General features: G+C 37.8%; 1 protein-coding gene across 3 annotated transcripts in view; it reads right to left on the bottom strand.

The window, feature by feature from the left end:
* LOC145267175 (uncharacterized) overlaps positions 1–16,554 on the bottom strand; it is a 496,153-nt gene that overhangs the window by 120,497 nt on the left and 359,102 nt on the right. For 2 of the 3 annotated variants that reach the window (XM_080123232.1, XM_080123234.1), the window contains exon 1: positions 766–1,416. The exons of the other annotated variant lie outside the window; for it this stretch is intronic. In XM_080123232.1, coding sequence (XP_079979358.1) covers positions 766–843 — 78 coding nt within the window. In that variant the 5' untranslated portion in view covers positions 844–1,416. Of the gene's footprint in view, positions 1–765; positions 1,417–16,554 lie in introns of those variants that run through there. 3 annotated transcript variants of the gene reach the window in all.

Raw genomic sequence — 16,554 nt, 5'->3', positions numbered from 1 at the left:
ATATGACTAAATACTGTATAGAAATATAGTAAATATAAATGTTAACTTTTCAGGGGTTTTTTTTTTTAATTATTATTATTTGATTTTCAAAAACCTTAGGCACGTCCATAGATCCCAAGTATATGAAAATATGGAATTTTGTCTTAGATTTAAAATAATATGATCATTGAACAGTTAATCTGATTCGATTCAATTGCCCTCAAAGAAAATTGCTGTTAAATTGACTGTTCAATGGAGTTTCTCGGCTCAAAGCGGTCTAATACTACAGTTAATATGTTCCGACCACAGTTCATGAAGGAGAAATCCTTCTAGACTGAAATAATTTAAAAAACTGTCTAAATTCGGAGTGCTTCTTTTGGGAGAGCTCGATTTTCCTCACAAAACATAGACCCTGTGTCTAACTTCGCCATCATGGGTGGGGGATCAAGTAACTAGGGAGTTGTAAGAAAAAAAAAATAATAAGAGTGGGGAAAGCTTTACCCACACATGTGTCAGTCAATTCCATAAGTTGTTTTTCTTTTTTTTTTTTTTTAATCAGTAGCTGTTTTACTAGAATTTAATAATTCGTAAAATAAATTAACATTTATCGATTCGTATTGCGTATTAATATTGCGTTAATAAAAAAACCCTGCCGAGAAACCATTTTATTGCGTAGTTTAAAGATATATGTCATCACAATTAACAACTACGATAACAACAACGATCATCAAGAGGAAATATGAGATAGTGAAAAGGGAAAGAATATCGAAAAATGGCAAAACTTACATCACCAGCCAGTAAACTGGGTAATGTCCGATTAGTAAGATTTTTCACATCTTCGTGTGTAATAAAAACGATCCCCATCTGTATAAATTCTATAATGTGTAATTCTTTATTACACAATTATTTTTAAACTTCATTTCGTTAAAAGAACGTAGACGAAGTCTACAGGTTGAATCAATACCGTTCGTTTAGAGACGAAGTGTGTAATGTCTAGTTGGGGATAGGAGTAGTAGAGAAAACCGTGTGCGTATGCGCGCGTTGTATCTATTATGTATGTATGTATTAGCCGGTAAGGGTAGACGTATAAAAATGGGTCGTGGGAAGAAAGGCAACCCTCGCAATAAGAGGTGCTTCGAGTAAAAAGAGAAAAAGAGAAAAGAAAAAGAAAAATATATAAAAGAGGGAAAGAGAAAAGGAAAGAAAGAAAGAGAAAGAGAGAAAAAAGAAAGAGAGAGAGAAAAAAGAAAGAGAGAAAAAGGAAAGAGAGAAAAGGAAAGAGAGAAAAGGAAAGAGAGAAAAGGAAAGAAAGAAAAGGAAAGAAAGAAAAGGAAAGAAAGAAAAGGAAAGAAAGAGTCGAGTGGTTAGGTTTGTGTTGTGATGTTGGCGGAGAGATCAAGAAGGATGATAATAACCAACCACTACTGCTTCTGTTGCAGCATGGTGTGCGTGGCAGAAATGGTGAGGGCTTGTTCTCACGCATAGACTATTTCTTCTACTGCTGACACCACACTAACATTCTTATATCGTTAATGCTCCCTCTCAGAATCAACAGAGCCCTTTACAAACTGCAACAACAGCTGCTACTACTTCTTAAGCTTGGCAGTGCCCTAAAAGATGACCTTAAAAAAAAGAAAAAAAAGTCATCAAATGATCAGGTCAAGGGTTTTTCAGAAAAAAAAAAAAAAAAAACTTCAAAAGAAACAGAAATACTAGCGAAAAAATATATAACTAGAAGAATACTAATCTCAGGGTGGATCAAATTAAATTATTAATTTTTTTGCACTTTTGTGTTCTCTTGTGAGGTACTTGGTCGACATTCACCGATGCCTAGTATCACGGTCGTGCGTGATGTGAGCATAGGTAAACGTTTCCCAATCTCCAACAAAAATATGAAAATAAAAGGTCAGAAATGGCATTAAGACAAAGGCGAATTTTAAAAGTTCAATATGATTTTTATTTAATATAAGAAAGGCGAATGATGTTATTGTGTTGACTCAATGTATTTTTATTTGTGCGTGTGCTGGTAGCACGAGGGTCATGAAAGTGATAAAACTAAAATGTTCAGGAAAGGAATATTTTGCCAATAAAGTTAATGTTTGTAACGTCTTGTATGGTCGCTAGGACTATGTATGTATTTGTATTTAGTTATGTTTCGTGAAGAGTTCGTTGATAGAGAGAAGAATGTTCCAAGATAGAATTGACACATTGCCAATAGTTCCTTGTTCGTGCACGCACGTGTTTACAAGCAGTAGTCGTCGAAACAAAAGGCAAAGTCTCCGGTGTGTTGACGGGGGTGAGTACGAGTTGTATTGATGCATGTTCTTTAGCGTGACAAAGAATGTTCGTTTCAAGGTACCGCACGTGGAAACAAATAGTAGTTAAAAGAGAAGTTTGTTTTGTACTCACGTTAGGCTTGGGGGCCAAAACCCCAGGCGATGTTTTCTGTTGGGCAGACCAGCTAGAAAGAGGGTTAATGTGTTTCCGGTTTTGCCTTTTATATACTGTCACGTGATAGAGAGCTGACTTGTGATCCGACAAGACACGAGGAAATGAATTTCAAATCTCGAAGCTGTGAGGTGTGTGCCAGTTGACACGGTTAAGATTTGGATTAAAAATTGTTATAAAAATAAATACAATTTGGGCGCGCAGTGTGATTGTGTTGGCGCGTGAAAAATAAAAAATAACTCCCATGCAAATTCCGGCGTGGCCTTATATATTAAATCGACTCAAAACGAGCGGACGTAGTACAGAGCACCCCACGTGATGTTTCCATCCAATGGGATTTCTCCAAGGACATTTTTCTAAACTTTTCTTCTTAAGCTCGCTGGAGCCGGTCCAAATAGTATTTAAGCACACACAAGCATCAAATCTCTCTCTCAACTGTATTTTCATTCCGACGTTCCACGCGTGTTACTATCACTTTTCCATTTTCACCGCTCCGCGCGCTTCATACAATTTCACAGGCGAACATTACCTATTGCCTCTCTTAATATGTTTTAACATATGAACAGTTCAACAAAAAAAGACATTCTCCTATTTTTATACGAACACTTAAAAAGGACTTCTGAACTCATAAAGAGAATTATATTTTATTTGTTAATAGTTGGTTTCTGTGAATAAACCTCCGTTTGTTTTGCATGTAAGTCTTCTTTTTATTTTTATTTATTTGTGGAGGAAGTTAGTTCCTAAAAAGGCCTGACGACCCCCACAGATGTCGCTCTGCTTGTACAATCACTTAATATTTATAGCAGGTCGCTACACTCTTAAAAGCAACATACAATGATACTAAACCTTATGTTTTGAATCTTTTGTTGCAGGGGGTCGAAAGGTAAAGGTGCCAATCGACCATCCAACTAAGAAAGCTGCAGGAGTGAGCTGGAGCCACTAGAGGCTGCAGGATTGGGAGTGTGAGTGAGGGGAGTCCCAGGAGACAGGAAACAGATTAGAATGTATTACTTTAGCATTACTTTTGTGAGTTGTCCTTAAACGAATGGTTTGAATTACATTAATAGCTCTGTAAAGGGCTGTTTGAGTACTGCTGATCCTGGTTCCCACAGCTACTTGACTCGCTGATTTGACAAGATCAAGTTGGGATGGGTGTCTCCTAGCTCTCAGGCCAAATTTAACATTTGGTATGAAATCGCTAACTTTATGGAAATATAGTCACATTACAGAAATTGGCTCATTAAACAAACAAATGAGTAATTAATTTCAGGCTGGATTTCTTACAGGCAAAAATGTCTAGGGTGTTTATTGCCTTTGTATATATTATTCTCTGTCCAAAATAAAAGTCGGTCGTTTTTGTTTAGTTTGCAGAAAAATGAAGTTTTTATGTATTTTTTCTTTGTTGTTGGAAAAAAATCGCTATTTTTAGCATGCATGATCGTGAGTAATAGGAAGGGGGGGGTCGTGCCCGTCACTACTAACTGCGTATTTGAATTTATTTCATTCATGTAAACGAAGAAGCTGTAACAACACCATGACACCTTACTCTAATTTTGATCAAAATCCATTAAATAATTTTCATTGTTTAAGTTAAGCTTAAGTGATCTAGGGAAGAAATTAAAATTAAGATAATCTTGGTTAATTAATATTAGTGATTATGGATCAAATCTAAAATATTTAAATTTCCAAATGGAAGACTGTGCCCATATTATACCCCCTTTAAAATAACCCAAAGGAACTGAAATTTGGGAAATATTAATATCTAACAACAATTATTAAAATTTCACAAAACTAAGAGGTATGTGAATTTTCGTGAAGGTCTTTTTGCATAAAACTAAATTAAACCAAATATAGCCCACATTTAAACCTTTCATTCATAACAGCTGTGTTCTAAAATTTGTAATTACAAGTTATTAGTTTAGTAAAATGAGAGCTTTACTATGCTTATAAGAATGAAAGAAGATATGCCCATAAACCTTTGCATCACAATTAATATATCTGCTAAGAAATTCTTCTTCCATGCCTGCAAATAATAAGTCTCTTTACTTCCATATTATTGCTTCAGAAAATTCTATGTATGTTCACTCACCTTGCAAAGTAGAAATAATAGCGGATAATCACTGATGAACCAATAAAAAGACAGAAAATAACTCCAAACATTGTTAATTTACCTGTTTGTTTATTGTATTGATTTCACCCTAGGTGGGTTGAACCGTCTTCCCCCAAAGGAGGAAGTGTCAAGGGGTATTAAATTTACAGGCAGTCCCCAGTCGCCTGCAAGATTTTTTTTTTTTTTTTTTTTTTTTACATGGAGTTCACCACTTATCAAGGCCCAATGGCCACTCGGGGATTAGGGTTATTGTGTGTGCAGTACTCAATGGGATAGTGTAGCAATAGTATTGGAGAATTGGTAAGGTGTTATTACTTAGGGGGGGGCGGTTCATCAGGAATTTGTTTGTGTTGGATTTGAAGACATCCAGGTTAAAGTCGGAGGGAAACAGGCAAGCGGAACAGAGTTCCACAGGCGTGCAGTTCTAAGAAAGAAGCTTTGTTCGTGGAATTACGTTTTGATTTAGGCACGGATAAAGAGTGGGGAAAATTATTGACGGTGGTTTCTGTTAGTTGGGTGTTTTTTGAAAAAGATTGGCGAGGGGAGACCAAAGAATGAAGCTCAGATGAGCACTTGCCATGGAAATAACGATAGAACAAAGACAGGCTCGCTACGTCTCTTCTGTGGGAAAGAGGTTGCAGGGAAGAGAAAAGGGCATCCCCCACCAAGCCACAAAGTCTATTTTGTACTCTGTCAAGGCAGGATAGGCTGTTTTTAGCAGCTCCTGCCCAGATGTGGCAGCAGTATTCCATCTTTGGACGTACTTGGCTCTTATATAGATAGAGAATTGCATCATTAGTGAGATATCTTCTGGCACGGTAGAAGGATCCCACCATTTTCCCAGCGACCTTGGCCACAGACTTGATGTATGTGTTCCATTTAAGATCAAGAGTAAAGGTCAAACCCAGAAGCTTATCAAAACATGGGGCCTCCCCTAGAAGAGATCCATCCATTTCAATTGATGCTAGATGAGGATCAGAGCGTTTATGATGTAGAGATAGGAGCTTGGTCTTAGATGCATTAAAGGTAACCAGCCACCTCTTTCCCCACTGTACCACGCGCTCAAGATCAGAGGAGAGAGAATCAGAGAGAACATCATTTATGACACACAGGAGACTTATTGGTCTGTACTGTGAGGGGGATTACTTATCACCTGAATTCTTATATACAGGGCATAATGATGAGGTTTTCCAGGGTGTTGGGAAGCACTTCTCCTTAAGACAACGCTTAAACAGTTTGGTAAGTATGGGGGCAAGTTCTGCTTGTAATTTTTTTAACACTATAATTGGAATACCGTCAGGACCAGTTGCTTTACTGGAGTGAAGGTTCTTGATTAGCTTGGCGACCTCACACACAGATATTTGTATGTTGCATAGCGTGTTGTCTGTTATAGGAGGGAATACGGGGAGTTGATGGCCTTCATCGCACAGCGTAGAATTTGCCGCAAAGTTTTTGGCAAATAGTTTGGCCTTATTGAATGCTGTCGAGATGACCTCTGGTCCATTGATAATGGTTGGAATAGAACGCACGTTTCTGTTCAGGATCCTATTTGCTATTTGCCAGAACTGATTTTGATGTAAATTCTTCTGGATCGATCTTCCCTTCATAACTTAATTTTGTTCAGGTTCAATTGATTTCTGAACACTAACTTTCAATTGGTTCAATAAAATGTGGACTGAAATTTTACACTGTGTTTAGCAGTTACAAATCATCTAGTTCTTCTTCACCATGATTGCTATGTTTACATACAGAACTTACTCTATGCATTGTTTTTGACAAAAACAAAACTGCAGTCTTTGAATTAGTTAGGGTTATATGTATTATTAGATGACTACCTTGGTGTTCCATTTCATGGTGCAAGTATTGAGTGACTGGAGATGGAGTTGACAGATGTGATGTCATGAAAATTGAATAAACAGTGAAATGGGGAAATTCTAGCAGTGCATTTCTTAACAGTAGAACTCGAGTCAATCCAAACTGTAAACATGTTTAAGATGATTGTCCACAATCTATACTCCAATTTTCATCAAGTTTGCATATAGTTTTTGAAATATTAAGATTGACAAATGAAATAAAATCCTCTCATTTGAGCAAACAGATTAAAAAATTTTTTTTTTTTTTTTTAAATTTAGGTCATAAATTTGCATTTTATTAGCATATCACCCAAATTACTAAACGTTAATATGATGATGATAAATCTCTTCATAAATGCCCTGCATCGTTTGATAAAAAACTTGATAATTTAGAGAAAATGTAGTTTTATTTTATTGAAGAGTGGGTCCCATTTGCCAAGTCGGTTACTACACAAAATACTGGCTGACATTGTAGAATGAAAAATTGTTTGCATCTCAAAACATGGCCACAGAGTTTTGAAACCATCATATTCGATATGACATTTGGCTTACATGTTTTAGGTATTGGATGACTTTTAGAAATTGACTTCCGAACTCTCTGACCTAGCTTTTATTTATCTCTTTTTCTAGAGTCTATTCTTATCACTTCCTCGAATGTTTTCTTTGGCCTATCCCTGACAACTGACCTTGCTAACTTAACTGCAAGAACTTGCATTTATTCTTTCAACACTGAAGTCTCCTGCCCCACACATATTTCCCTACACTTTCAGATGTAATCTTCCTTAATGATATTGCCATAATTTTTTGAGGAAGTGTTAAACTGTTGAATAGAAAGTAATATTTGACTTCATTCCTCAGGAAATTTTAATCTTGGTTATTCTGAATTCCCCATATATTAAAAAACAAAAGTACCAAAAAATCTTTATGATGCATGTAATAAAAAGATCATATTAAAAAAAAAAATCATGTAAATTAATCATGTAGTTTTATTTTGGTAAAGAAATTCATTTTTAAATGATTTAAAGTGAATAATGGGAAATCCTCACATTACAAGGCTGACCATGCAGGTTTGTATTGTGTAGTTATCTTCTTTTGTTTCCTCAACATGGCAATGTGATTGTCCCTTCTTGCTCATTCATAAAATTTGATTTTCTTATTAGATATCTGAATTTTCGAGATGAGGATTGCTTCTTTGTATTATTTTAATTATTCGAAATACTGATCTCATCTTGAAAAATACAACTAAATTACTTAGGACCTTTATCCAGTCACGGTTGATGGTAAGATCGCATGTTACCTCTGTGAAGTAAAAGGGTTCTGTTTGAAATTCTGTGCAGATTCCCGAGTTCGACAAGATACACCTGAAGGTCAGAGGTTACATTAACCGAAACGTTGTAAAAATAGCACTCAAGATGAGATTAGTAGTCTGGAGAATCAAAATAATACGAATGATTTTCTTAGTTAAAAATAAAACTACTTTTGGAAGATGACATTTTCTTTCCGTCATGAAAGATGTTTTTATTTTTGCTTTTTAGAGGGAATTTTGGACATAAATCAAATTTTAGTTAAAAAAAAAAAAAAAAAAAAAAAAAAATCGGCAAATATATTAAAATGGTGAAGTTTTGAAAATAATTTTGAAAGTTTTAAAGTGTTGATAAGAATGCTATTTCTGACCTTTAAAAATTTTACCATATTTCAAAAATAATAGTCAATCAACTATTGGTTGTAAAAGGATGGATTCACTTTCCCATGTGCATACCAACAGTAGCAGGAGCGTCTGTTATGATAAGATTGAACTTTTCAGCAAGTTGGGCAGAGTTGCTGATTTCTGTTACCAGCGGGTGGAGAATGGAGAAGATATAGAAGAAGAAGAAGAAGAAGAAGAAGAAGAAGAAGAAGAAAATACGTTTATTGTGCGCATTTGAAAATATGAGTCAGTAGAGGATGCATAGAATAATACATGGAGCCAGAAAAACTACTCAGCCAATCAATAATGGGATTTCTGATTTTTTTTTTTTTTTCCCAAAGGTTGAGTTGTACAGAAATCTAAGAACGGACCAGGTGCTCAGAAACGAAAAAAAGAGAAAACGTAAATGAGCAAGAAAAATAGTATAAGTAGCATAGAACAGAAGAATATAGAAGACGTTAACAACACAAGACTGTTTTTGTTAAATTTATTGGGTTCTTAAACTACCATTAGTGATTTAGCTAGACTATTTGTTCATATTCAAGTTTATTCGTTTGGGGAAGTCATTGTTCTTTTATCACACAAGGAAACTATGTTTCATCTGATGAGGACAGACGTTTCAAACACAGACAGTAGCAATTAGGTACGGGCAAAAAATGGGAGGATAAAGATAGGGGAACCTAGTTTTGAAAGCCGATTTATCATAATTCTTTTGTAGGTTTCCGACTACTTTTTGATTGTATTTGAAAGATTAGAGACTAAAGTTAATCTCCTAAAGGGGGAAAAATATTTGTACATGTGAAAAATAAAAAAAACAATTATGAAAAATGTTTTTATGGCGAACTAACCAATTCAGCTAAATTTTGAAGTTAAATAAATTCATTGTAAAAATCCTTTAAAAAGATAAATATTAGTTTTCTGAGCCTATTTAAAAAATAATTAGTAAAGTAAAATCATAAGATAAATAAAAAAAAACAACAAAAAAAACACCTTGTTTGTACAAAAAATAGCTTAATTAGCCCCCCAAAAGCAAGTAATTCTGCCGTTCGCCAAAATGCAACAAATAAAGGTTTGTAAACCTGATTATATGGAAGCCCAAAATTTCAGCCAATCGAAACGCTGTTTCAAAATGAAGTCATGATATTAAAAGGAGGTAGGGGTGTCAGCCCCCCCCCCAGACGTGCATCCGTACATTCCTATTCTGAACGTTTGTATCAATTTTTATCATTTTTTTAATTTAATTATTTTTCTATGTTCCTGTTTTTAAATTAATTTTTTTTTAAAATTATTGTTTAAGATTATATAAAAATTATGTTACGCCGAAAGTTTCACATTCATGCAAGCAAGGAAATTATTAAAATCTTGCATATAAAAATAATGCGAAATCTGTAATTTAAAAAAAAGTAAAAATATTTTTACTACTATAATTTTTTTTGTGTGAAAATATTAAATAAACAATGCATAATTCAATGGTAATATCAGTAGTTCGAGAAATTAATTTTTCTTCAAGTTATATTGAATTCATTAATACGGACTTTAGGGGCTTTTTTCATAATGATCCCATAAAAATTAAATAATTTTTTAAAAATTGTATAATTTACGCTGCTGTATTTTCATAAAAAAAGCAAAAATAAATTCATTCGTTTTTTTTTTTTTTTACTACAGAAAACCATAACTTTAGTAAAGGTATTTTTTGTTTAAACAAAATGATACATTTCCACTAAGATTTAAATAAAAATGTGATCATTATTTTATAAATACTGAAATTTTCATTTAAATTGGGTAATTTCCTGATTTTTGGTGAATTTTTAAGTAAAAGGAGAGATGTTTATACATTTTGAGCATTGGCATTCATTTTGCTCGTACCTAGCAGCAATTCATTTGGGGTCAAAGTACAGAATAGTTAACACACGATAACTAGTAAAAAACAAAAAACAAACATAATTTATACATTTTTGTATTATTTTACCCAAACAAGGTATAATGCCTCTTAGATGTACTATTTGGAACAAAATTTTCAGGGATATTATGTAGGGAGTTGAGTAGCAAGATGTCTGTTCACATTACACTATAACTTCTGCATGTCAGTACAATTGGGGAAGCAGATACCTAGGAGGGAATTCCAAAGTCTAATTGAGTAGAAGGTTTTCCAGCATCTTGGGATCTCTACAATGTAGGGTGGATTTTGCTGCTTGTTTGGTTTGTCAGATTTATGTTGAGGCAGGGGTAAAAGAGTTTGTCAAAGGTATTTATGTTGAGGCAAGGGTAAAAGGGCTTGGAGTTTGTCAGAGCACCTTCCATTAAAATACTTGTAAACTAAAGCACAGGAATGCAACATTTCATCGATGGGACAGAGGTTGGAGTTTGGTTTATGCTGTGAGACCTATTAGGTTGACCACTCATTTTTGCACTCTGTCTAGGAGTGAGAGACTAGTAGCAGATGCACCAGCCCAAATGTGGCAACAATACTCCATGCATGAGCGAATGGTTACTTTACAGAGGTACAGGATACTCTCAAACATAAGTAACTTTCTAGCACAGTAGAGAGAGCCCACTTTCTTCACAGCAGTTTTGGTAATGCCCTCAATATATTTGTTCCAATTCATGTTCTCTGAAGTTTGAATGAAGAACTTTTATATAGAGTATCATTAGCCATGCCTATCAGTGGTTGAAAAGACTTTCACTAATTATTTAAGGAAAGAAACTTAGTCTTGTAAACATTGTATGTTACCATCCATTTATGTCCCCATTCCACTAGAGACTGAAGGTTTTCCTCGAAGGTTTCAGCCATTTCCTTAGATATTTGTTTATCCATTTTCCCTTCATGTCTGTTATGGAGCGTGTCGGCATCTATATAGAAAATGCAAAATGGCTGAGCGCATTTTTGTATGTCTAGCAAAGGCTGTTTTTCCGCTGGGATTCTCAGTGGGGTTACTATGTTTTAAAGCTTATACTCCCCAGATTATAATATCTACGATTTGGGAAGGAACGTTGTCTCTAGATTTATTTTGATCGACTTTTATAAAATTCATGCTATTCCATCCTCTCGCGTGTTTTTCATATAAAAAACAAACTGAATTGAAAGTGAAGGCAACTTCCCGGCCTTTTATGCTGGGATGTCCAGAAAGCAATTAGCTTTGATCAATGTGGGGGAAACCCCTCATATTAGACAATTGCTATTCGTTTGGCCACTCTTTTTGTGGGGGAGCTAGTTTTCCTGAACATCGTGGGGAAAAAAATAAATGAAACAGTGGAAAGCTGAACTAGCCTTCAGCCAATGTTCATTTCTGCACCTGTGTATTCACTTAGCAAGTCAACTTTTTGATTGATATTGATAAATTTGAACGCTTTTCACTTCCTATGGCTTCGTAGCGTAGCGTTAAGATGTCACGTTTTCTTTCACTTTCTTTCCCGCCTTCACATCACGGGTTCGAGCCTCCCTCCATACTAACACTGACGTGGCGAGGCACACTATCCATTAAAATCGATTGAGGGCTGACTACCTTGGTCACCTCACCCTTGCCGAACCTAATGGTACATTGATTTTGCGGTCTTTTGACCCATACACGATCTCCAACCTGGTAAGCGCTGTTCTTGGAACCTGGGGATGCAGTTGCGAGATTGGTCTCCTTTACTCGAACTTCATATCGATAAATCCTGTTGGCAGGCACAATGAAGGGAGATACGTTGTTTCTGGGTATGATGTTATACCAGTAGACAGCCTCCTGTATGAGACAGCACGTTCTAGCTGCTATTCATTTCACTGTACAGTGACATCGCTCCGCTATGCCATTCCCGGCTGGAGCATATGCGCAACGGAATCACAAGTGAACTCCCCATTTATGTGCAAATGCTTGGAACACGTTGCTCCAGAAAACGGTGTCATTATCTAAAAGGATTTCATGCGGCGAGCCATGTTCGAGAAACACTGCCTCCAACTGATGAATCACGCTTGCAGAGTCCTGCCTCGCCAATTTCCTCCAAATGGAGAAACGCGATGGACCACAATTTGTTAGAGTTAAAAAAAAATGGAAGGTGCCATAATGCATGATATCCATTCCAATTCTCTGCCAATTCTCGTTCACTTCCAGCTTTCCCTTTTCCCACTTGACCGGCGCTGGGTCAATGGACTGACATTCCTTACATTTCCATACGACCGTTTTAACGGTTGCTTTTGTCGTGGTTGGGCAACTTTTCCTGACAAAGTAGGTAGTGCGTTGCACCCCCAGATGTCCACTACCTTTGTGAATAACCATGATTTGACTCTAATCCAGCTCATCTGTGTGAACCGCATTGATCATAAGGTCAAGCCCATTTTTCATTTTCATCGCCTCAAACCACCGTTGTGGTACTCGTGTCAATCAGTCAGCATATGTTTCGTGCTGATGGAACCAGTGTCACATCCACTGTCAGCCCGTACTCTTTCACGAGCTCCTTGAGAGTGCTTAGTCACCTCCTAATAAGCATCTCGTTTGCTGCTTTGGTGCGTACTTGTGCCTTTCCAGTTAGCATGTCCAAGACCGAATGGTATAGGCAGACAGAATCTGTCTGTGTGTAGCACCTTGCCCTGCCACTGAAAAGCCAAATTGATGCCTTTCAATACGGCGTCCAGCTCAGCTAAGTTGATGTGTTGAGTGTCATCTTCAAGTCGCAGCCAACATGCGTCTTCGAACACAGTTTCACGCATCTCCAAGGCTGCCCCAATTGCTAGGGAGCTAGCATCAACCCATACACTCAGCTCTTTGCTGTCTACACACCAATTTCCCCGTGCCGGATTATCCTGCTGCACAGATTCTAAAATCTCGAACATCATACGATGCAGTATAGCGACCCTCGCTTCATCATCCCAGCCCTTTGTTACCGAACTTACTCTCCTGAGTATTTCACAAGCCACACAAAGCCAACCACACACCGGAAAGTGCCCGACAAGTCGACCACACAGGGAGAACATTGTTCATCGCGTAACAATACTGGGAGCCTCTGGAATTGCATTTCCTCACTTCCACCGCAGTTCACTGCATTCCATCCCAACCGCCAATCCCAGCACCCGTGCACCGTCCTTCAACCGCCCCAGGTTCTTGCACTCCAACTCGAACTGCGCTAGGTGTTCTCTTACACGGTCGTGGACACCACGTCTTCATTGACAAAAATGTCATCAATGTAAGCAGATGTTGCGCGGCCTAAAACTTCTTCCTGGGATAATGCTTCGCTGACAATTGCTCTCATTATCAGGGGAGCCACATTCAAGCCAAATCCCAAACAGGTCAGATAGTATTTTTTCCCGTCGATTTCCACAGTCTGGTATGGCCACAATATCTCATGGACCCGTACTTGTAGGTATGCTCTCCTGAGGTCCAGTAGAGACATGTTTGCACCTTTTTGTCTCTATTTGCGTAGCTTAGCCGCACAAACATCTGTGTTGGCCGTAAACATGTCTATGTAATGATTTAGCTCCCGGTAGTCCATCACCAGGCGCACTTTGGTTTTGTCATGCTGTATCACAGCCATCAGGGGAATTAGGCCTTTGGGTAGGGGGGTCCCAATTTATTCTTTGGGTACAGCACAAGCTAACCATTATCTATCCAGGTGTGAAGCTCCTGTGTGTATTCTTCAGATTTCTGCTGGCACTGGGTGTTCTGCCACTTGATTGGGTAGCCTTTCAGGGGGGTGGTCCTCAGACCACTTCCACGATGAGGTCCACGTTCGGCTTTGATGATCAAAGGTGGCGGTGAAATCCGGTTCATTAATAGAAATGGCTGCACATTTAATATTTTTCCTGACGCCCAGCCACACTGATCCTGTAGAGCTTTTATTGTATCGATCCCTAGAAATCAAAATTGTCCTAGAGCATCTTGTATCAATAAGCGCCAAACATCGTGTCCTGTCAACATGGATGCCTGTCACCGGGAGCGTCGTGTTCGCATTTTGGTGGGGAAGGAGACTGGCACTTATGCGTTCTCCCCTTGCTTGTTTCCCGAGCAGTTACGAGCCCAGTGTCCACTCCCACCGCACCCGTAACATCATATTCCCTATTTTTGACAGTCCTTCGCAAGGTGGCCTTTAACATTGCATTTAAAACAGATCACACTAACAGGAATGTTCTTGATCCTGTTGTCGTTGGGTGAGCATGTGGCCACAACCAGGTCCTGATTTTGTTCACCAGTCATTGTCAAAATTTTCGCTCTTGACATTAGCTCCCCCATGGTCAGGGCTCCTGTTGAAGCACAATTGAGATTATGTCAGGGAATCCAGTGACGAAAATCAATTTTGTGAGTCTCTCTAGGCCATCTCATGTGAACCTGGCCAATCCAGCCAACTGCCTGATTTTGTTGGCGTAAACATCCACACGTTCGCCAGCCCATCTGACCATAGTTATTTTTCTGTATGCTGCAAGTGCATCGTCGGTAAATGCCTCTTTTAATTTGGCCTCAATCTGGTCTATCTTCTTTTGATCATCCTCCTCTATTTCCATGTAGAGGGCCAGTGCATCACCTTTCAGATATAAAGGTAGCAGACTCGCTATATCATCCACCTGCTGAAGTTGTGCGACAAGCCTCACTTTTTTCAGCCATGCTCGCCAGAGAACAGTTTGATGATATCACTGCTTATCCGCACCTTTGCCATAGTCGAGCCGAAATAGCTTGTAGCAAAATGTAGTAGGCAAAAATCAGGAACAAAGATAGGAAATAGTTAGTTTTGCCATGCACCGCCCAACTCTAGAAGAGAGGGATTTTTGGGCTGTAATGACCGTAGAGTAAGACGAAGGTGACAAAAAAAAAAAAAGGCAGAAGAAAACTCGCTTCTCGCAGATTCGTGGTTCGTCACAAAGAACAATCCAACCGGCAGAACCACCTACGCACAATCTGCAAAACACTTCCTGACTGCTTCCCAGTGTCCTGCCTTTATAGCGGTCGGGAATTATATATTTGCATAATCGTGTGAGACCACACTCGATTCCCCGAGAATTACATGGGTTCAACGCCAATAAAAACCCATGGACGCCATCTTGGAACTCTCTTCTGCTCATCCTACAACACAACAACAGACGTATCCGAGGTAAGCTCTTTATTCCCCTATTTCAGCTATTGCCAATACCGCTACAAAATAAAATTACATTAAACATTGAAACAATAAATTACAGCAAATTTAAACGTTTAATCGTACAAACCAAAACAAGTTAATTAGGTAAAATCGATAATCGATATAAGCAAAAAGAAGCAAATCAAAAAAGAGATAGCTCCAAATGCTATTTTTTTGTTTTCTTCAAAGATAATTTGGATTAAATAACAAGGTAAGTTGCAATAACCTGCAGGGAATCATAAACATGGAATTATCTCCGATCTTTTTTTATTTTTAAAGTTTAATATTTTTTATTCACGTTGTATTCAATGATTAAACTGCATAAGTTATGGGAGCTTAGTTCTCCACATGTGGACACACAGACACAAATGGAGGACCTTAAGATAAGCACGATTATCGCCCTTTAATTCTGGTAACACCATGCCTTGCCGTCAGGGGGCGATGCAGCCTGTTTTGTATCTTCTCTCTCTTTTCGATGGACCTCAGGACAATGCAGATGTGATGGAAACATTCTCCCAGTTCTGGTGATAGCCAGGCCACGTTCAAACTCTCAAAGAATATTAAAGCCTAAACGCAAGTAATGTTACTCATTCATCTTTCGCTACAAACTCTTTCAACCTTGATTTATAATTAAATGTAAATAAATCTACATTTATTTGTTATCGTATATCAGTATACTTTGTGTCTTCATTACGTGACCTTCACTTCTTTCACCAACCTAGAACTCAAATAGCAATTCTCATGCTATTCCAACTCCAGTTTTCAACATAATTATGGAAGGGAGCAGGGGACAACAAGCCTCAACAACGTGTTACGGCATATCAAGCCTCTACAATATGCTATGGCATATCAACCCTTTCCAGCAACACCTTACGGGATATCAACCTTTTCTAGAAACAAACGTGACAAGCAACTCACAAAAGATGCTCACTGAGTACTGTAACTCCTGAATTTCACCAGCTAATATGAGTTAACTGCAAAATGCACACTATAAACTCATCACTGGGCGTTCATGATCTGACCGACTCACTGGTTACGCCGATCACCTGAACAACGTTGAAACAGTTTTCTACGGATACTTTTTCAGTTTTCTACAAACTACTTCCTCTCACGGCAACCGTAAGCATGTAGTTGACACATTCATGGCCAAGGTGAACTAACTTCAGCTTGATGTGCTGACACTTGCGGCAATACAGTTTATGACCGCAACACTCGCACTCAAAACTTGCAACGTTGTCCTGTGACCATTCCAGTTACACAAGCCTTGAACTCTTTGCCTGATATCCTTTCACGTCGCAACTTCTTTCTCGTTTTGTACACAGTGGACACACTCACACCTATCTATTCATGCTTTTCTCCATTTTTCTTTTCTTTCCTCTAGTTCCTAGCTAACTAGG

Source organism: Euprymna scolopes, chromosome 42 (genome assembly GCF_053919585.1).
Source record: "Euprymna scolopes isolate OS-2025 chromosome 42, ASM5391958v1, whole genome shotgun sequence".
NCBI classification, from domain to species: Eukaryota; Metazoa; Mollusca; class Cephalopoda; order Sepiida; family Sepiolidae; genus Euprymna; species Euprymna scolopes.
This window is presented reverse-complemented; position numbering and strand designations above follow the sequence as displayed.